This window comes from Gymnoscopelus braueri, assembly GCF_963280865.1.
Source record: "Gymnoscopelus braueri genome assembly, chromosome: 6".
Classification (NCBI taxonomy): domain Eukaryota; kingdom Metazoa; phylum Chordata; class Actinopteri; order Myctophiformes; family Myctophidae; genus Gymnoscopelus; species Gymnoscopelus braueri.
The window spans coordinates 15,066,105-15,088,282 of NC_137607.1; the positions used below are offsets into that span (position 1 = coordinate 15,066,105).

Sequence of the window (22,178 nt, forward strand, 5' to 3'; positions counted from 1 at the left end):
TTTCTATTATTATTTAAACCAGTGGTTCTCAAATAGTTTCATGTCATGGACCCCCAAATATGTGCCAGGGAGCCCCGTTCAGATTCGTGTCGTTAAAGAATTTGTGTTTCAAGAATCTTTTAATTCAAGATTTTTTGAAAATAGCATAGATCTACAAGCTCGGTTGTGACCTTGTAGATCGTCTATTTTCCAAAAAATCATATATAAGTAATCATGTGGCCGAGTCGCTTCTTTTGGGCTCGTGTTCATAGACCTGGTTGCTTACTTATCTCGCAAAATCTGGCACCACTGGTTGGATGGTTGGATATACAGTCTAGTCCATTGGTTCTCAAAGTGGGGTCCGGGGACCCCCAGGGGTCCTTGAGGGGGTCCCAGGGGGTCCCCAGCAAAATGTGTGAATATAGCATCACAATAATTTTAACCTTTTATATTTTGGCTATTCAAAAATAGCAGATATACAAGCTCATAGCGCGGCACCGAGTGCCGCGCTATGAGCTTGTAGATCTGCTATTTTTGGAAAATCTTGAAGATTCGTGCAAATCTTTAAATATATTTCTTTTAAAGCGAACATTTTAACACAAATCTTTGTTTCTGGGAGTCCCAGGCACAACATATTTTCAGATGGGGGTCCGCGGCCAAATATATATCAATTTGGGGGTCCCTGGCATGAAAAAGTTTGAGAAGCACTGGTCTAGTCTACCCAGGGGACAGGAGGAGGCTGCCTGCTGTACCTTTGCTTTCTGCAGGGGGGCCATGCGGCAACACAGCACAGCCGAGCAGCTCTTACACACATCCATGAAGAGCTTCTCATGCTTCCTCAGCGCTAAAGAGAGACTGGCCCCGTCCACCACCAAACCATGCTGGATCACATGGTCCTCCTTTATCCTAGAGCGGGAGAGAGAGATGGAATCAGAATCAGAATCAGAATCAGTTTTATTGTCACATCACAGGTTTACAAGGTAAAAAAGTGGGTGAAATTCTTTTTTGTACATCGTTCCCATCGCAACGTTAGTTTCCATAGAAAGAAGAGGGGGGGGGGGGGGAGAAGAAGAGGGTGGAGTAGGGAGAGAGAGAGATGGAGAGAGTAGAGAGAGAGTAGAGAGAGAGAGAGAGAGATGGAGAGAGTAGAGAGCGAGAGGAGACAAGAAGAGTGAACACAGCAATCAATGTGTGTAGTTGTTGTTGTTATAAACTAGTGGTTCTCAACCAGTGGTCTGGGGACCACCAGTGGTCGTTGGGGGGGGTACCAGGGGGTCCACAGCGAAATTAGTTAACATAGCGTCACAATCGTTTTAACCGCTTAGCTTTGGCTACTCAAAAATAGCACATCTACAAACTCATAGCGCGGCACTAGCTTGTAGATCTGCTATTTTTTAAAACATCTTGAAAATGTGTGCATATCTTTGAATATATATATATTTTTAAAGCAAACATTTTTAACTCAAATCTTTGCTCCTGGGGGTCCCTGGCACAAAACATTTTCAGATGGGGGTCCGCGGCCAAATGTATATAAATGTAGGGGTCCTTGCCATGAAAAAGGTTGAAAACCACTACTATAAACAGTATATATATATAGCAACATTATTTTATTCATAAGTTTCCTGAAAATCTTAGAAGGCGTTTTTAGAGTTGGCCTCAGGTTTAAATGGGTTAATTAAAAATGAGAGCAATGCGAAAAGTCATTAATAGTTAAATGAGAAAGTTTCTTAATCAGCGCTCTGTGTGAGGGAGTGGGGGTGCAGGGGGCACTTTTGGTCACCATGGCAACACTTAGCCCCGACTCATTCCCATTACAAGGCTAATCCAAGATTATGACCCATCAATCCACAGCCGTGGGGAGCTCAGGGGTAATAAAAGTCACAGACATCATTTGCCACGATGTTCTATTGGAAACGCAGCTAAGAAACCCCTGGAGTCTGAGAGAACTGGACGTGAGTTACAACTATACTTTGACCACTTTTTCAGTCTACACCAAATCTCTTCACCAAAAATAGCCGATCTATCTACAAGCTCAAGTGCTATTATGAGGATTTGTATATTGTTTTATCATTGCTTGATACTAATAAAACATGTCTCCTTCATACCATAGTCAGTATCTACATCTACATCACTAATATGAAATGATTGACTTATCTATTTTATGTTAAAGTTTATTATTAATATCAGATTATTTACTGGAAGGGATAGTTCACCCCATGGAGACTTGATTTCATGTATATTTATTTTGTTTTTGGCACATTCCAGAGCCAATAATTTGATGACCAGCGAACCGGTAGGCAGTAGGGGTGTGCCGATATATCGTCCAGCGATATATCGCGATACGTTTTCGTGACGATATGTATCGTTTTGGAAGAAAAAAAAAATCGTTTAGATTATTATAATTTTTTTACAATAATAATAATCAGGCATGCAAACAGCCCCGAGGTGAAAAGGGTGACAAAATGTTGTTTTTTTTCCGGGTCAGGTGTCACACTATTGCCCTATTTGGATTCAAAACGGCTATTGTAGCTGAAAAGCTACAAGTTTGCGTCTGAATAATGCAAAAACAGAATTATTTGTTTGCATTTTTTCTCCCCCATATATTTTCATAATAAAAAAGTGCGTATCGTATCGAAATTGTATCAAAGTTGTGAGCCAAATATCGTATCGTATCGTTTGGTGAAATTATCGGCACACCCCTAGTAGGCAGCGGTTCCGGTAGGAGACAGAGGAGACTCTTTGCGTCTCCTACCGGAACCGCTGCCGGTCATCAAATCATTGGCTTAGGAATGTGACAAAAACAAAAAAAAATATCCATGAATTCAAGTCTCCATGGGGTGACTAATCGATAGAAAAAAAAGTAAATTAGGGGGTGAACTATCCTTTTAATATATTCTGATTAGAAGTGGTGATTTGTCTGCTTGGCTGGCGATGGTAGATTTCTCCAGCTTTGGAAAAGGGCAAAGTAGATCTCAGGCCCCCCAAAATGCCCACCCCTGATTTATAGTCCTTTAGAAACACAGTAAATCACAAAGTTAAGGTACACGCACACGCACACACACACACACACACACACACACACACACACACACACACACACACACACACAGAGTACCTTCTGGTGAATCTGCGGAGTGTCTCTGCACACTCGTTGTGGTCGTTCTGCTGCAGGAGCTCCAGGATGTTCATGGTGCGGTGGAAGTGTCCGCACGACAGGCTGACGCTGACCGCCGTCTCGTGCTTGTCCCCCGTCAGCACCCACACTTTGATCCCTGCCAGACGCAAGGCCTCGATGGTCTCCTGGACCTTGTCCTGGAGTCTGGGGGATGGGAGAGAGGGAGAGAGAGAGAGAGGAAGAGAGAGAGAGACTATTATGTTCCCCAGAAAACGTTCTCTTCCAAATGATCAACCTGTACATTCATCTAATGTTCTATGTTTACATGTCGTTGCTGTCGGGCAGAAACCTCTTATCTCCATTATGTTTTTTCCTAAATTAACACCCTACTTGATCATCCTACAGCTTCACACAAAAGCATCAAAAGTAGCCGATCTACAAGCTTGAAACGCGGTCGCGAAGCGAGTAAGCGACACGTTTTGAGCTTGTAGATCTGCTACTTTTGCTATTTTTTCATTTGAATCCTGAAATGTATTTTTGAACAAATATCTCTTTAACAATATTCTTTTTCGAGTGCCGCGCTATGAGCTTGTAGATCTGCAATTAAAAAAATCTTTGAATACATATATTTTTAAAGCGAACATTTTCAACTCAAATGTGTGCTTCTGGGGGGTCCCCTAGAACATCATATTTTAAGACGGAGGTCCGCGGCCAAATACATATCAATTTGGGGGTCCTTGACACGAAAATGTTTTGAGAGCCACTGCTGTACAAGGAGGTTTGCAGCGGACAGCCACAACAACAACAACACTGTGTCCTTACTTGTCCTCCACCCCCGTGGCACCCAGGAGCTGCAGGTCTCTCTCTCTAGGTTTCTCTCTCTCTGTGTCTCTCTCTATGTCTCTCTCTTTGTGTCTCTCTATGGCTCTCTCTCTGTGTCTCTCTATGCCTCTCTCTTTGTGTCTCTCTATGTCTCTCTCTCTGCGTCTCTCTATGTCTCTCTCTCTGTGTCTCTCTCTATGTGTGTCTCTCTCTATGTGTCCTTACTTGTCCTCCACCCCCTTGGTACCCAGGAGCTGCAGGTCTCTCTCTCTATGTCTCTCTCTCTATGTCTCTCTCTGTGTCTCTCTCTATGTGTCCTTACTTGTCCTCCACCCCGTGGTACCCAGGAGCTGCAGGTCTCTCTCTCTATGTCTCTCTCTCTCTCTATGTCTCTCTCTGCGTCTCTCTCTATGTGTCCTTACTTGTCCTCCACCCCCGTGGCCCCCAGGAGCTCCAGGTCTCTCTCTATGTAGCTGAAGGCCTCCTGCAGCTTCTCCTCCCTCTGCTGCAGAGCGGTGCGGGCCGCGTGGAGACGCTGGTCCACCTCCTGGTACTCCTCTGGGCTGAAGTGGCGACAGGCCACCACCAGGGTCCTCAAACCTTTCTGGATAGTGGGGAAGGGGGGGGGGGGAGAGGAGGACAGAGGGATGAGAGGAGGTGTGGAGGGTGAAAGGAATGAAGAAAGAAGGGAAAATAAAGAGAGAATGACAGTGAAAAGGAAACAAATACGCACAGAAGAGAAAAGAAAAGGCAGAAAGGGAAGGGAAGCAGAAAGAGGGAGAGAAGGAAAAAGAAGTTATCATTATATTGGCGTTAAATTATAGAAGCAATGCGACGACTACAAATCAAACCCCAGACCCAAGCATTGAGTCCTGGGTACTCATGACACTGAGTGGGGCTGGATGTGTGTGTGTGTGTGTGTGTGTGTGTGTGTGTGTGTGTGTGTACGCGCTGTGGTGAAGAATTTACAGTCTAGTGGGGACAGGGAAAGACAGAGCCAGAAATCATTGCACTGCAGTGAAATGGCCCGCCCGCACGCGCGTGCACACGCACACGCACACGCACACGCACACACACACACACACAGTGTATACAAACAAACAGAAACATTTAGGTCAGCAAGCTGTACTCAAAGATATTTGGGCATTTCATTATATACTGTAATTGAAAACCAGAGCCAGCGATATAAACAGTTCAGTCAGGTTGTTCATTGTGCTGTATGTTGCTGCCTTTTCCCCCCATAACTAACAAGTACAGCATTGTATCTTCCACAACATTACTAGGTTGAGATGCTCGGCACCAACATTAAGCTGACCTTCCGACCCCCAGTTACTTGCTGCCAGTGACAAGTTTATTAGTGGAGAAACTAATTACAGCGTAAGTAGTGGTGTAAAGTAACTAAGTACATTTACTCAAGTACTGTACTTAAGTACAATTTTGAGGTATTTTTTTTACTTAAGTGGAGTAATTTTCAATACTTCTACTTCTATTCCACTACATCTCAGAGGCAAATATTGAACTTTTACTCCACTACAATTATTTGAAAACTTTAGTTACTAGTTACTTTGCAGATATAAATTATTATATTATAAAACATACATTAACTCATTCAGTGCCATGCTTATTTATGGTGCCACAACCAAAATGCTTTTTTTTTCATTGGACGTTTTAGACGTCCTGTGGCACTGAATGAGTTTTAGCCCTATTTTATACATAGGCTATTTGAAAATAGCAGATCTACAAGCTCACAACGCGTCGCATCGCGACGCGTTGTGAGCTTGTAGATCTGCTATTTTCAAACATTTTAGTACTTTTACTTTTGGTACTTTAAGTATATTTTGATACCAACACCTTTGTACTTTTACTCAAGTAACATTTTTACATTTTTACTTGTAACAGAGTATTTTTATATTGTGGTATTGCCACTTTTACTTAAGTAAAATATCTGAGTACTTTTTCCACCACTGAGCGTAAGTCTGTATTAGGGCTGGGCAATATGACTTCAAATCAATCTCGATAAATGCCTTGATTATGATGAATGAACGCCCCCCTTCTCCATTAATCAATTAACCCACAAGAGCAAGATTAAGTCGGTTATTGGTTCTACATATCGGTGTCTATATATTTTGGGTTAATTGCCCTAGTGCAAAATGTGCATTTTATGAGTGTATATGTGCGTGTGTGTGTGTGTGTGTGTGTGTGTGTGTGTGTGTGTGTGTGTGTGTGTGTGTGTGTGTGTGTGCGTGCGCGTGTTTTCTCACCAGAGCGAACTCGTCTACATGCAGCCTGGTCTTCTCTATCTCTCCACTGGTGGAGAAAGGCAGGATGGCTGACTCTGCTCCCTTGGTGAACAACACTGTTTTCCCTGCAGAGACCATACAGCAGAGCCCAACATATAAAGCAATGGTCAGTCAGTACTTTAAAACAACTGGTTCTCAAACTTTTTCAAGTCAAGGACCCCCAAATTGATTATGTATTTGGCCGCGGACCCCCCCTCTGAAAATGTTTTGTGCCAAGGACCCCCAGAAGAGAAGTTTTATGTAAAAAAAAAAGTATAATTATATCCAAAAACGAAACATTTAAGATATAATTATTATTTTTTTAAGCAGATGTACAAGCTCGCAACACGGCACGAGGTGACGCGCAGTGAGCTTGTAGATCTGCTGTTTACATTTTTTTAATATCTTAAATGTTACCTGAAGGAGGCTGTAGAATGACACTCATCCTCCTGCGATCAGGATCAAACTCTAACACATGGAGCAGCTTATACCTGAGAAAGTGAAAGTAGAGAAAGCAATGTGTTTATTGGAAGGTAAACTGGCCCCACACTGGAGCTACTGAATGCAAACACTCTATGAAAACTTTATCTCAAATGGTTGTTGACACGTCTAAGTGGCTGTTAAGATTGTCCTCACCACATCCACAAGGACAAGCAAATGTACCTGGCATAGTTATGCAAGGGATAATTGACGGGTAGCCGGTCATTATTGAGAAATAAATCCCTACAGGGTGAATAGGCAGCGACACGTAGCCGATTTTTTTCTAAATTAATAAATTGACCCAAAAGTAACAACGAAACAAAGTATTTCCTTGCTTAACCCATTAATACCTGGAACGCATCTGTGTCACTTTTAGATTTCTTTAGGCTATTCAAAAATAGCAGATATACAAGCTCATAGCGCGGCACCGAGTGCCGCGCTACGAGCTTGTAGATCAGCTATTTTTGAAAAATCGTGAAATTTTATTTTTTACATTTTTTTCCGAAAAACTGTTAGGATTTAGAAAATGTTTAGAAGCGGCCTCAGGTCTTAATGGGTTAAGGCAATGAAAGTATTCGCTGTGTTCGCAATGTTGCGCTGGGCGGACACGTTCGCCTCGGAAAACAAGGATGTGTTGATCAAATAGAATACATTTTCGGTTATTTTATCGTCTATTTCTCGCTCCAAATGTTTTCAAAAACATTCTTGAGAGCAACATTTAGTTGTAAATGACATGGTGTGTTTGCTTACATGGCTGTCATGTTGGATACGGCACGAAATCAAGATGCACAGATTGATATGAGCAGGTGCTCTGAGTCTCATCGGTCATTATCAAGACACACTAATAACACACCCGCCAAATTCAGTCATTGACCAATTAGAATCAAGCATTCAACCAAGCCGTGTAATAAACGGGTATATTACCAGCCTTTTGGCAGGTGGTTTGCTGTCAGCTTTTATACTCTTTGTCACAGAAATGATTAATCAAAGAGTCCAAAATAACTAGTTTGTACAGTAAGATGCACTGAGACCTACTTCTCTGGCTTGCTGAATGTTTTGAGTTCCATGGTTTCTCCATTGCTGCCGGTGAAAGCTACTCCCATCCTGAAAGAAAGAGCCAGAGAGCCGTTGAGCGGTGTGTGTGTGTGTGTGTGTGTGTGTGTGTGTGTCTACTGCACATTACAACAAAAAACATAACCCACGACCCCTATTGAGAAATGCTGCCCTAACCTATTGTAAGAGGTAAGGATTAGCTTGTTGTTTTTAACTATTTCCAAGAAGATGTCGACTTAGAATATATTTTTTTTAAAGATATTTTTGGGGGCTTTTTCTGCCTTTATTGATAGGATAGTGGGCTGACAGGAAATGAGGAGAGAGATGAGGGGGTGACACACAGCAAAGGTCGTCGGGATCGGTAGTCGAACCCGCAATATGCTGTCAAGCGAGATTGACAACATATGTGGTATGCGCCTGGACCGCTAGGCCAGTGGGCACCCGACCTAACATTTTTTGAACAGTAGAAGTAACAGTAGAAGTTTTGAACAGTAGAAGTAAACTAATCATAATGACTTGCGAATTGTGTTTTTGGCATTGAACATATTTTACATTTCTGTTTGGCTTTTAGACTTAAACAAAAATTGCACAGGCGGACATGAAATAATAAGTTAAATATACAAAGAAATGATATAATGATATTTAATAATTGTGCACTTTCAAAATGTTTTAAAAACGGTGGAAATGGCCGGTCTACAAGCTCACAACGCGTTGCATCGTGACGCGTTGTGAGCTTGTAGATGCCGTTTCCGCTATTTTTGAAAATATATGAACGTTGTTCAGCTCAGAAACGATGACGATTAGCGTTTCTTAACACATTCCATGCCAGAGGTTAATATCATAATGTACTCACCAGTGCCAGCGTTTTATTGTTGTTTTTTTGTTTTTTTCATGTCGCCACAGACCTCGCTAAATAAGTTAAAAGTGCGCGTTCATTTGGTTCTAAACACACAGGGGATCTGTGTGAAACGGCCAGCGAAAACAGTTTCGAAATTCGATCCGCCATCTTGAATATACAGCGCTAAACAGTGATCAGCGAGGAGAAAAACAACAACCGAGAAAATCGACTTTTAGACAGGATCCCAGACAGGAAGCGGATACGATCGAAAAAAACGGAACCCGAATAATTCCGTTTCCGGTGGTGCTACCGGAAACGGAAGTGGATCAAACATTTCAGAAAGTGCACTTTTTGTTCATTTCGAGAAAAAAAAAAAAACACTGGTTCGCGTAGATCTACGCGATTGGCAGTCAATGTGTTAATAATAGAGGTTATCTCAAATTAATTGCGATCGGGCGATAATGTAATGACTGTGACAGGCCTACCTCTTGGTGGCCTCTACCAAAGCCTTCTCGTCCGGCGACGAGGCGTAGTATTCCATCTGAGTGGAGAAGCCGTTGGCGTGGCAGAACGGGTCTCCGGTGCCCGCTAGCGAGCAGTCAGGCTGGTCGTAACTGATCTGAACGGTGTGACACAGTGACACCGCCTTGAGGAATAACAACTCCTCAGCAGTCTGTTGGGAAAGAGGACAATGAGGAGGAGGGAGTGTGACAAAGAGAGAGAGGGTACGGGGATATGGATACATACAGGGGGTTGGGTTAGAGACAGGACAGGAAGGAGACAGAATGGAGAGAGGACAGTAATGTAAACCAGTGTTTTCCAAGCAATGGATCGGGACCCATTTTTGGGTTGCGGACCCATTTTTATGGGTTGTGAGTAAAGATCCTTTTTTTTTTTTACATTTCCAACAAAAACAAAATAACTATTATTTCAAAAGATTTTTGCTGCTAATTCTTTTTTAATTAAGGCAAGAACAATGGCTTCTATTTCCGCATGGGAGAGAAAGGCCAAGCTAATAGCTTGTATTAGCTTATAGCTTCTATTAGCTTGGAATGCCCATCGATGATGTCTTTGGTAGGCAGGTTTCTGAACTGTCCATAGCCCACCAATGAGATGCAGAGTGAGTAGACGGAAATTGTGCCATCTTATAATGATCATTAGTGAGGACCAATTCTATAAAGATAAAGTTGAAAACGGGTGAGGTGCTCCTTTAAGTTATGAGGCCCCGTTCATGAATTTCAATACAACAACCGGATAACGCTCTTCTAACTTGAACGGAAAGTCATCAGATAAAATGTCACGAACACACCTTCTCCCAGGTCTGATCTCATGCATATACAGGTATGCGTACAGTAGGGTAAACAATATGTGTGGATATACAGTATATTTATGAGTGTGTTTACCAGGTGAGGTATAGAGCTGTCTGGTGACTCCTCTGTCATCCCCTCTGGTATGAGTTTGCCGTTGACCTCGTGGTACTTGATCCCGTTGATGGAGCACTCACGGAACTGCATCTCGTTTTCCGTCAGCGTACCGGTCTTGTCAGTAAACACGTACTCCACCTGGAGAACACACACACACACACACACATTATTATTATAATTTGTGTTATTATTCAAGTGACATCGAGTAACTTTCTAGAGCTGTGTGTGCATGCATAGGGTGTCTACATGTTTCAGCTACTTCAATTTAAGATGTTTTAACACATTCCCTGCCAGAGGTTTTTTTTTTTTTTTACTTCCCCCACTGCCAGCATTGTTTGCATTGTTAAAAAACAATTTTTTAAGTAGTCACAAAATATTTTCCGTGATCACCGTCCTCACGGTGATCCCCTCATTACACACACACAGGAGTCTCGTAGAATCGTGGAAAAAAAATATCCGATTGCGGTAATCCGTTCCATAATTGCAGCCAGTTGAAAATAGCATGTTTTTCCCAAAATAACATGGTAAAAAAAAAAGTACACAGGAGCCGAGATACAAGATTTTAAAGTAATAAGTTAACCAAGGAGTGAATGGAGCTAGAAATCTTTGGATCGTGATATCTCTGGTTCTGTGTGTATAAATAAAAAATAAAAAATACAACAAAAAAATATATATATACTCGTTGTTGGCAGTAAACGGGTGTATTTTTCAAAAACGGTTATACTCGTGTTTGGCAGGTAATGTGTTAAGATGTTTTTTTAGTCGCTATGCTAGTCGCTATGCTACTTCCCTCCCCCAAGTGAATAGTCCCTGTCACTACCAAGTACCAACCTCTAATGTTAGATCTTAGAGAGGGTGAAGACCAGCGATTCTTCAATAAGATTGTATTGATAATATAACATTAATATCAAAGAATGTATGTATAAAAAAAAATCATGGTATGTTTCCTTTAAGACCTTGAATGCGTGCCTCCCTGTCAGTGAGTGGATGATCCTCTGTGCTTGTTTTCACACTTTTCCCTGCGTATCCTTGGGCTAACGTGAGCCCCAGGGCTGAAGGACAGCCGGGGTCTCTCTGACTGATTGACGTTGGCAGGCCGCCTGGGGCTGTCCTTAACCTGATGTTAACCCTACTCCACAGCGGGGCCAGCGAGCCCTGGAATTAACTTCAAACTTCAAAACAAAAAGGCAGTGTGAACTTATCCTTGGGCTCAACACTTTTTTTTGCCAAGAAGGGGTGAAAGCAAACGCCCGCGTGACCTTACCTGTCCCAGCTCTTCGTTGAGGTCCGACGTGTTCACCTGGGCTTTCTGATCGGTCTCCTCGTGGTACAGGTCCATGTCCCAGCCAATGAAAAACGAGCCCAGGAACTTCTGCATCTCCACGGTAACGTAGAGCGAGATGGGGATGATGAAGTTGTACAGGACCAGGAACGCCAGGAAGTCTGAGATGAACCTCAAGATCTGACAAACAAAAACAAGATATGACACAGTCATATTATACCAGGTTTTTGAAAAAGTGATGAGAAAGTGAGTTGCTTCTTTTGGGCTCGTTTTCCTAGACCTGGTTGCTTATTTCTCTCACTAAACATGGCACCGTTGAAAGGCCAAATGAGGAATAGTGCCACAGACCATAGATACACACACAGTGGCCAAACACAGTATTGTGGGTCGTCTTTAGATCCCATATTCTGAGAGGACAATGAGCCCTCATTGGCTGCAGCCAATGAGGAAAAAGTCACGCAAAAGTCACGACTAGCGAGCAAGATATAGACCAGGTTTTGCAACCTGGTAAAAACAGTGAATTATTCTTCCATCAGAAGGACAACTTTAAAAAAATAACTGGACAATGAGAGGAGGGGGAGAGAGATAAAGGTAGAAGAGCAGAGTGGAGCACGGCAGGATGTGGGGAGGAGAGCAATGACAGAAGCAAGGTGAAGAAAGGTTGTTTTATGAGCGCAAGTCATTTATATTAACACATTGACTGCCAATCGCGTATATCTACGCGAACCTATTTAAAGCCGCCACGTGCCAGTCGCGCAAATATACGCGAAGTGGTCTTTTTTTTTTTTTTTTTTTTTTTAAAGTTCACATTGCATTCTAGGCCTCGTTCGATACGACACATTTCATTGTAGCACCACCGGAAACGGAATTATCCGGGATCCGGTTTTGCCGATCCCATCGGCCTCCATTCTAAAGCGGACACTAAAACGCCATTTTCTCGTTTGTAGTTTTTCTCGTCGCTGATCGCTGTTTAACATAAACCGTTGTAACTACAAGATGGCGGCTCGGTTTTTGAAGGGGATTTCACTAGGCGACGCAGTCGGATCGCCGCTGTGTTTACAAACAGTTTAATGCTCGATCTTAAGGGATTTAACGAGGTCTGTGGCGACGTGAATAAAACAAACAAACAACATGCTAATTATTTTCTTCACTGTTTGGAGATACTCTGTTTATTTGCCTATTTGTTTCAGTAAATGTCTGTACTACATATGAGTATGTAAAAGAAAAAAAACAAATAAACAAAACGTTTAAAAATAAAAATAAAACAAACAACAATAAAACGCTGGCACTGGTGAGTACATTATGAGATTAAACTCTGGCATGGAATGTGTTAAGAAAAGCAGGCAGCACGGTCCGTCCACCTTCAATATTGTTTTCTTCCTGATAGTACACAGCAAAAAGAGCCAGGAAATGAGAGATGGAGAGCAACAGACAGACAGACATACAGTGAGAGCAGTGGTAAAAAGCAGTGGTAAAAAAACTTTACTTACTTTGAGGACTTTGCAGGTATAAATCATTACATTATAAAACATACATTAACCACTTTAGCCCTATTTTATACCTAGGCTATGTGGTATCTGAACAGTGTGCAATTTAAAACATATAGAAATAATACTGGATACTACAGTTAAAGAATAAATAGTGTTTGCATAGGTAATTAGGGACACTGCATAGCTGTACATTTCCTTTGTTTAACCTGGAGACAGTCTAACTGTGTGACCTATTGTTTACTCAGACTGCCTGCAGCTGGCATCTGCTATTCAAAGTGTGATATACATCTCCATTGAGCTGCTAAATCAGGTAGAGAGACAGCAAGTCTACCAAACAGGTGGGGGGAGGCTATTCAAATGTGGATCTTCTATTGTTAAACTGGGAGACTTCACTCCCTTCCTCCAGTCACTTGCAAATGAAATCAACAGCCGTACCTTGATCTTCGCTGTTGGGGGCTATCATGGACCCACATGCTACAGTGTTTAAAAGGGAGACTAAAATCTAACTCAGTACTAGTGCAGTCCTTGGCCGAAGGGCTGAGGAACAGGGGCTCTGCTCCTGGCTGTTTCTCTGAATGCTGTCTGTTTGTTGTTTGATGCTGAATAAACACACTGGAGATTCTAGAACCTGGAAACCCTGACGTCGTCTCAGTCTCTTCTCCTCCACTTCTTATAACAACTACAAGCCTGCTAACCTGCAGTTTATGCCTCATAATATACGACATTTGGCGAACCAGCGGCTATTGTTGCTTTCCATTCCGGAGGCGCTTTAGAGAAGAACCTGTGTATTTTGAGGTGGCCGCAGCAGCGGGCCTGTGCGGAGAATCGGACCCGTGGATGTCTTCCTACGGCGAGGAGGACCGCCGCGGAGCGGACCATGGAGACTTCAGGGCGACCTACGATGAATGCCTTGCGACGGCGACGTTGTGATGACTGCGCGGCCGCTCGTGACCAGATCTCGGATGGCTACTCAACTGACTACTCTTCTCTGCGGAGCGCTTGGCTGTGGAGACGGCGGAGCGGAAAACTTTCTGTCGAAGTTGTCCGTGGGGGGAGAAGAGGTGAGCATGGAGAGCGGCTATCTTTTTGGCTGGAACAATGATATCACCTGGACCTGCGCTCAGCTATTCTGTTGACGTGCGTGGACATTGAGCTAGAGGCGACGAAAGCAGCATTATCGGGTGGAACACTGAACATTCGGGACAAGAGGTTGTATTTTAGTGATAAAGTGATTTGAACCACGGAGCGTTATTTTTTTGTTGCCGTGCGTAAAAGTGTGATGTGAGGATTTAGTTGTTACACTCTCTGGTCTATTTCATTGAAGAAACACTGTCTTCTGTTCAATGTAGGCACCTCCGTTGGTAGTTAGCATGTGTAGTTAATAGGAGTACTCGAAAGGTTCTATCTTTGGTTACAAGTTTGGTGACTCGGCGTGGGGGGACATTGGTAGGGGGAAGGGTTATCTTTAGTGTGAGGGTTTAAAGACAACAGAGAGACCTGCGCACTAATTGAATGAGAATGCATTTTGACTGGTGTTTTTATTTTCGAGACATGGTTATGATGAATTGAAGAAGTGGTATAAGGAGAAAGTTCAGCACCGTATTGATGTATTTTCTGTGAATAAGGTTTTCTGAGTTGTTTTATTTTTAAGCTTGTTTTATTTTTAAATAGTTTCAGTCTTTGCCTTTGGTGTCAGTCGAAAGTCATGTGATCCATGACGCACGCGTCCAATGTTAGCCGATCCGTTACTAAATATTGATATTCTTGCTTGATTTCGTGAAACAGTTTGTTTATTTTTATTTTGAAATTTAAGGTGAATCACTGTATGACTATTGTGTAATTTTGAAGCTTGTATCTAAGTTGTTTTGTCTGATGTGATGTTTGATGTTAATTCTTCCTAAATGTCCTTGTTTAAGTTTCAGCCATTGATTGGTCTTGGGGGGTGTAGGTGGAAGAATGTTGTTTTTTGATGTTTTCTCTTGCAAACTGTTCTATTTAATATACCTGGTTGCGGAAGAAGTTAAATTCTTCCGTGGGGGGAATAGTTGTGTGGTATCTGAACAGTGTGCAATTTAAAACATATAGAAATAATACTGGATACTACAGTTAAAGAATAAATAGTGTTTGCATAGGTAATTAGGGACACTGCATAGCTGTACATTTCCTTTGTTTAACCTGGAGACAGTCTAACTGTGTGACCTATTGTTTACTCAGACTGCCTGCAGCTGGCATCTGCTATTCAAAGTGTGATATACATCTCCATTGAGCTGCTAAATCAGGTAGAGAGACAGCAAGTCTACCAAACAGGTGGGGGGAGGCTATTCAAATGTGGATCTTCTATTGTTAAACTGGGAGACTTCACTCCCTTCCTCCAGTCACTTGCAAATGAAATCAACAGCCGTACCTTGATCTTCGCTGTTGGGGGCTATCATGGACCCACATGCTACAGTGTTTAAAAGGGAGACTAAAATCTAACTCAGTACTAGTGCAGTCCTTGGCCGAAGGGCTGAGGAACAGGGGCTCTGCTCCTGGCTGTTTCTCTGAATGCTGTCTGTTTGTTGTTTGATGCTGAATAAACACACTGGAGATTCTAGAACCTGGAAACCCTGACGTCGTCTCAGTCTCTTCTCCTCCACTTCTTATAACAACTACAAGCCTGCTAACCTGCAGTTTATGCCTCATAATATACGACAGCTATTTGAAAATAGCCGATCTACAAGTTTACAACGCTTCGCATCGCGGCACGTTGTGAGCTTGTAGGTCTGCTATTTTCAAACATTTTTGTACTTTTACCTTTGGTACTTTAAGTACATTTTGATACCAATACTTTTTTTTTACTCAAGTAAATTTTGAATTCCCGAATTCTACTTGTAACAGACTGCAGTACATTGCAGTATTGATACTTTTACTTAAGTAAAACATTTGAGTACTTTTTCCAGCACTGAGTGAGAGTCAGAGAGAGACAGACAGACAGAGAAAGAAAGAGACAAAAAGAGTAATAGAAAGGGAGAGACAGAGAGAGAGAGAGAGAGAGAGTGGGATGCAAGAGCACAAGCACAATATTAGCTGCGATTACTTTCCGCACATGCAGTCAAGTGAATATGGCCATCAAGTGAATATGGAATCTGGCCATCGAGCATCATAAATCCAGGATGAGGGTTTTAATTTGTAATGCTGCCATGACTCTACCACTCACTCAACTGTCTGTAGCAACTAGTGGGGCATGTTGGGTCTTTTTACACACACACACACACACAGAGAGACCACAGATCTCACTGACTGATTGGTGTTGGCAGGCAGGCGAGCCCAGTGACAGGCACTTCCTCTTACGCCTTGTCATAATATCACTGTGACTCAAAAGAGTCACTGGGCCCACCCTGTGTGTGTGTGTGTGTGTGTGTGTGTGTGTGTGTGTGTGTGTGTGTGTGTGTGTGTGTGTGTGTGTGTGTGTGTGTGTGTGTGTGTGTGTGTGTGTGTGTGTGTGTGTGCGCGTACGTACACACTCAAGTGTGTGAGCTTGAGGCAAAATCTAGTGCCCCATCCATCTCCCCTAACTGTTTTCATCTACTTATCCCCTCTCTGGAGCAGAGAGAAGGAGCCCGTTTTATTTGACAGCGAGAAAGGCTGGTGGGATGCAGAGATAGAGGGGGGGGGGGGTAGAGTGAGAGAATGAGCAATATGAGAGAGACGAGGCAACATAAATCTAAGAGGTAAACAAGTAAATTAATCAGTTCATCGAAATCTAAGGGTTCCTGCTGTACAGCAGGTTATAAAAGCTGTCTCTGCCATGCCTTGCACGGCATACTTGGCAAGGCAAGTATGTATGCTTTGCCTTGGTTGACCCCCAGTACGGGGATTGGCTCTACATTTATAAGCTACATTTACAATAGCAGCGCAGCCTAATAGCCTTTTATATTAAGAGCCTAGGACACTAGGACCCAGGAGCAACTGAGGAGCAGCTGCCGTCAGTGTAGGGATGGGAAGATATGAAATTTTCATGTCACGATTATTGTGACCAAAATAATTGCGATTTACAATATTATCACGATGATGTAAATATGCTTAAAAATCTTAAAATGCCACTTTGTATATCTTAGATATCTTGGGGGGGGGGGTATGGGGGTGAAGATGAAGAAGATTAGATATTCTAGAAAGACAGGAACTGACCATGTCCTTGTTTATGACTCTTAACAGCTGCTGCGTAGAAGCTCTTCCTGAGCATTGAGCCTCAAACTCTTACCAGTCCACAAACACTTTGTTTCCAAGGTGTTGTTGCCTTTCTACATCTCTGCATATCTGTCTGTGTGTCTTTATCTCGATGTGCCCAAATATGGATGACTGATGTCATAGTACTGGTGTCATAGTACTGACAAAACACATCTTATTATTAGCACATTTCAGATTATAGATTTAGCTAAAATGGCCATTCACTTTGAGTAACGTCATTAGCTATTCCATAATAATGATGTCATCAAGGAATGACATCACACCATCGTCATCACATTCAACATAATTGTCCTTTTAAATGTGTTTATTGTATTTCCCAACACAACACCATTCAGCAACTGTTAGCAGCAAATTGCCCCGCCTTCTTAACCTCTTCTGTAAATTAGTTGCACTGATTCACAGTGGTTCTGGTGTGTGAAATGTTTCACTGGACGATACATCTGAAAGGAGGAGGTAGGCTTTACTGGCCGGCTCTTGTGGTAGTCGGACACAAGCTGTACTCTTTTGGAGGTTACGATTTGAACAACAACCGCGGTGATTCTACTGATGTCCACATCTTCAACACACTGTCTTTACGCTGGAGGAAGTTGACCACAGTGACAACTGGAAGAGGAAAACATCACCTTGAGGGTCCCTGCGTGCGCTGGGGCCACACAGCTGTTCTGGTAGAAGATATTGTCTACATCTGGGGGGGATATCCTTACGTGCTTTATTCATTTGATGTTGACGACCACAGATGGTCCAAACCCAATATTGCCGGAACTGTTCCAGAGGGGAGGAGCCACCACTCAGCCTGTGTCTTGAGGAAGGTCATGTATATTTATGGAGGAATCGCCCAGCTGACTGGTGGACGCACTAATGACATCTACAAGTTGGACACCACTACAATGGTCTGGTCTTTAATTAACACCGGAGGCACTTCACCACCTGTTTCATCATGTCATTCTGTCACCATCATCGGGACAAAGATGTTTGTATTTGGGGGCCGGAGGTACCAGGGGTACCAGGGGTACGTCTACAACAACAACATCAGTGTGTTTGACACAGAGACCAACTGCTGGCTGAGCACACCTTCTCCACAGCTTCTTCCAGAAGGACGCGCAAGTCATTCAGCCTTTGCCTACAATGGAGAGCTGTACATATTTGGTGGCGACAACTCGAGGCAATTCTGCAATGATCTGTGGAAATTCAATCCACAGACCTTCTCATGGAAGAAGGTTGAGCCCAAAGGGAAAGCCCCGTGTGAGACGGATTGGACGGCCGGTTGCAGCATGGTGGGAGAACGTATCATCTTCTTTAGAAGATACAATTCACCTGATGACCTGTATATCTTAGATTTAAGTCCTAATCTGAAGATGTTATGCAAGCTAGCAGTTATTCAGTACGGTGTGGAGCAGTCTGAACTACCACATGACATCAGGTGGGAACTGGCGGCCATGACTACCAACAATAACTGAAAACATAACATAGCCCTATAAAAAGAGAAACAAACTGTGATCCCATTTAAAAAAATAATAATAATAATGATAATAAATAAATACAAAATAATAAACAAACAAACTGCAAATCGGGGTCGAAGCATATCAGAGAAAGATGATGAAGAGGAAGATGACGGCCCTCAGGAGAAAATGCAGACGAAGAGGAAACATAAAAACATCATGTGGTTCACAGTGCCATGTGTAGACCAAGGACCAGTGGAGATTATATCCAGAGCTAAGTGGCTGATGTGGGAAGACGGATTCTCTGCTGGAACTGTTACCTCCACGACTCTCTGGATAAGTGGATGAAGATGGATGGCTGGATGGATGATGGATGGATGGATAAGTGGGTGGATGGATGGATACACCAAATTAACACGTTTCCTGCCATGGACGCATAAAGTCGTTCTATTAAATAGTCCACTTGCCTGCCAAGACGCATAAAGTTGTTCCATTATCAAATTATTATTTTTTTGAAAATTCCACAAGGGGCACCCTAACACAGCTTTGGGATGATCCATCGTCACTCAGAGAAGAAGTATGTGGATGTGACGTCATTCCAAAAAACGTCACATCCATCCAACCTGACTATGGGATTTTTTGAAAAACAACTATTTTTTTGCATTGAAAACCACCCGTTTTCAACGGGCCATAGCCCCAAAATGGCGGATCGGCGTTGGAATGTTATTGTTCCAATAGACACACGGATCCCTCCGCCTTCTCACAGGGACTTCTTTTTGTACACAATCTGGCATCCACTGTGTTTCAAAGATCGTCGGATTAAGGTAATTACGCTGGCAAGGGGATAAAAAACGATGTTTAACTCTTTGACTGCCAGAGTATTTTCATAAAGTACTCCCCCAGTGCCAGTTTTCATGAAAATAATTGAAAGACACATAATTTAAAGACGCAGCACAAATCCGCCACTAGAGAGCAGCACATGACAGCTTGATCAGGTCATTGGGTCACTGTCACCCTTCTTGGGAGATTAGACAGGGAAAAACATGAAAACGGATGTGACGTATTCCCAGATTGTCTGATCGGCCAAAATTACGATGTGATACACGACGGCGATGACTGATCGTCACCCAGACCATAGATTATAGAAGAGAACCTGTCCGTTTGTCCGTTATACCGTGTGAAAAAACGTTTGTTTACCTATTTTGGACGAAAATGACCGGGGAAAAAAATCAAAAACCGGAAACGGAATCCAGGTCATGAAACCGGATGCAGATGTGGGTGAAGTAAGTGGAACTCGAAAATAACATTGAATATTAAGCAGCATAGCGCAATCAGAGATTAAACAATGAACGCGCGTCCAGCGCGTCGAACGCGTCGACGGCCAACTGGACAAAGTAGCTATTGACGCGTTATCGCGTCAAGGGCAGTCAAAGAGTTAATATCTTGGCAGGTAATGTTAAGACTAGAGAGAGGGGCGTGTCTGATAAAATGAATATATATATACATAATATCTAAATACTGAATCAAGCAACTGTCCGGGGTGCTCCCAAAAGCCTGATAATTTTCGCGATAATTACAGTACCCCGCGATACTGTTATCGTGGACGTTTTTTTATCACGATATACGATTATCGTATATCGTCCCATGCCTACGTCAGTGTGCAGCCAGCGACACAGAGAGACAGCCTGCCTCTGATGAGACTACAGCTACAGTAAATAATAAAGTTAACAGCCTTCTCAACAGTCTTTCGGGAGGGAGGCTAAATGTTTTCTACTGCCGTGTGGATCACCATGCGTCTGTATCAACTACGATTTCAGACCAAAGCCTTTGTTCATAAACAAAAACCCCTTCAGCCTAATAATTAGATTCCGTGGCGACATTGTATATGAATCATATGTTGAATGAATCCAACGGGATAAAGTAAATTATAATGATAATATTACGTCTTTTGACAGAGTAAATGCAGTGCTGCGGCAGCTGTCAGTCCGTCTAATTACAATCAGCGCACCTCTCGTCCTCACATCAAAGGCATTCCATATTAATATGTTAAATCCAGTCAATAAATGCCGAGCGGGACAGTCACTTTGAAAAACAGAATGAGCGCAACTGTGAAAAAGGTTGTTCTTGAATAGACAATAATATTTAATGAACAGAAAAGGGCTGCTGTTCATAAAAATGTTGGGCTCTCGGGCCGGTCCGGGCCCAGTTTGTCACATATTTCTCGGGCCGAACTTGGGGGCACGCTGGGGTTCAAGTGGTTAAAATGTCTCAGTAATGAAGTAGATCTCTCTCTGTGTGTGTGTGTGTCAGCCTGTGGCAGACTGTGCGTCTCCATCTGTCTGCCACGGGCTCCAACTCTCCGTCTCAACCAAGGCACTTTCCATTACCGTAAAATAAATCCTCAAGCAGTCGTGCATGGTAAATCTGTCCTCATATGACGCCCACACTGGCTACTCCCACTGTCCCTGGCAATCAGATCTTGTATGAGTGATTTTTAGTGGCTACAAATCACGATATATGAAAACAGAAAGGATTGCCTAAGCATATTTCACCAGCAGCAATAATAATAAATTCATAAATACATTTTAATTAAAAAAAGGTAAAATAATACTTTGGGATGCTTCTGGAAGCCCTGGTTTTACAGTGTCTTCGAATGTATTGCAATTTTTTAGAGGATGTTTCCTTGAATATTGAATACAACTCTATTTTAACTGGTTCTCAGCATTTTCCCTCTGCGGGTTCCTGGGTGGGACTAACTTAATTGGCTGCAGTGTTACAGTGCAGGGTTTAGAAGGGTGTATGGGTTGTGTGAAGAACAATGGGATACCATACCTTGCTGCTGTTTCTCTCCTGCTCAGTCTTGTCATTGTAAAAGGGCTCGTCGTATTCGTCCTCTGACTGCCAGGCGTACTTTAGGATGGTGCTGAGGACGGCCTCAAACAGCAGGATGCCCAAGTAAATGATTAAGTAGGTGTTCATGGACCTGACGGAGGAAATTAGGCCATTAGTATGCATGGGGTTATTGACATTAACCTCCATGCTGATCATAGGGGTTTGTTTTAGCGACAATTTATTCACATAAAAAGAAAGATCAAAAGCTACACAGAGAGAGAGAGAGAGCGAGAGAGAGCGAGAGAGTGAGAGAGAGCAAGAGAGAGCGAGAGAGAGAGGGAGAGCTCACTTCTCCACTGCAGAGCGTTTCTGGGACTTGCACTTATAGTTAAGGGCCATCTTGGATTCCATCCCCGTATAAACAGCTACACCTGCAAGAGAACAGCCTTTAAGCATGGGCACCAGTCACCATAAACATAAGCAATATCACTGGATGGAGATAATACGGCTGAGTGTTCCGTTCCCCCTTAATCCTGTGTCTTACAGCACTTGTCTTAAGCCATGCGGATCTTGTGGGCTTCGTTTGAAGTCAAAAACTGAGTAGGAACTTGTGAGTGTAAGAGGAAAATATACACTGTAATGAGCCCCTCACATACCTGTAGTACTCAGACCTGTGTAGAATATTATCCCCAGTGTCAGCTGTCAGCAGAAATGCAGAGCTCCCATTTCTAGTGTCTTGCTAACAGGCAAAAGGAAATGTCAAATGGCTCCAAACAGCTATTTGTACACTCCACGGGGTTGAGAGTCAGCGGAGAAGTTGCAACGGTCATAAGTAATTTAATGTGCTTTCACAGACTGGCTCTTTTTTGTTGTTGCTATTTTGACTCTGTTGGGAATGTGTGTCAGTAGCAAAAGGCT

General features: G+C 42.8%; 1 protein-coding gene across 1 annotated transcript in view; it reads right to left on the reverse strand.

The window, feature by feature from the left end:
- atp11b (ATPase phospholipid transporting 11B) overlaps nucleotides 1-22,178 on the reverse strand; it is an 88,261-nt gene that overhangs the window by 35,470 nt on the left and 30,613 nt on the right. Inside the window, exons 10-20 of the mRNA XM_080431213.1 lie at nucleotides 21,610-21,691; nucleotides 21,261-21,411; nucleotides 11,255-11,452; nucleotides 9,970-10,128; nucleotides 9,052-9,239; nucleotides 7,711-7,779; nucleotides 6,613-6,686; nucleotides 6,178-6,281; nucleotides 4,339-4,520; nucleotides 3,095-3,298; nucleotides 732-885 (exon numbers count right to left, since the gene is read on the reverse strand). Of these exons, the coding sequence (XP_080287339.1) occupies nucleotides 732-885; nucleotides 3,095-3,298; nucleotides 4,339-4,520; nucleotides 6,178-6,281; nucleotides 6,613-6,686; nucleotides 7,711-7,779; nucleotides 9,052-9,239; nucleotides 9,970-10,128; nucleotides 11,255-11,452; nucleotides 21,261-21,411; nucleotides 21,610-21,691 (1,565 nt within the window). The remainder of the gene's footprint in view (nucleotides 1-731; nucleotides 886-3,094; nucleotides 3,299-4,338; nucleotides 4,521-6,177; nucleotides 6,282-6,612; nucleotides 6,687-7,710; nucleotides 7,780-9,051; nucleotides 9,240-9,969; nucleotides 10,129-11,254; nucleotides 11,453-21,260; nucleotides 21,412-21,609; nucleotides 21,692-22,178) is intronic.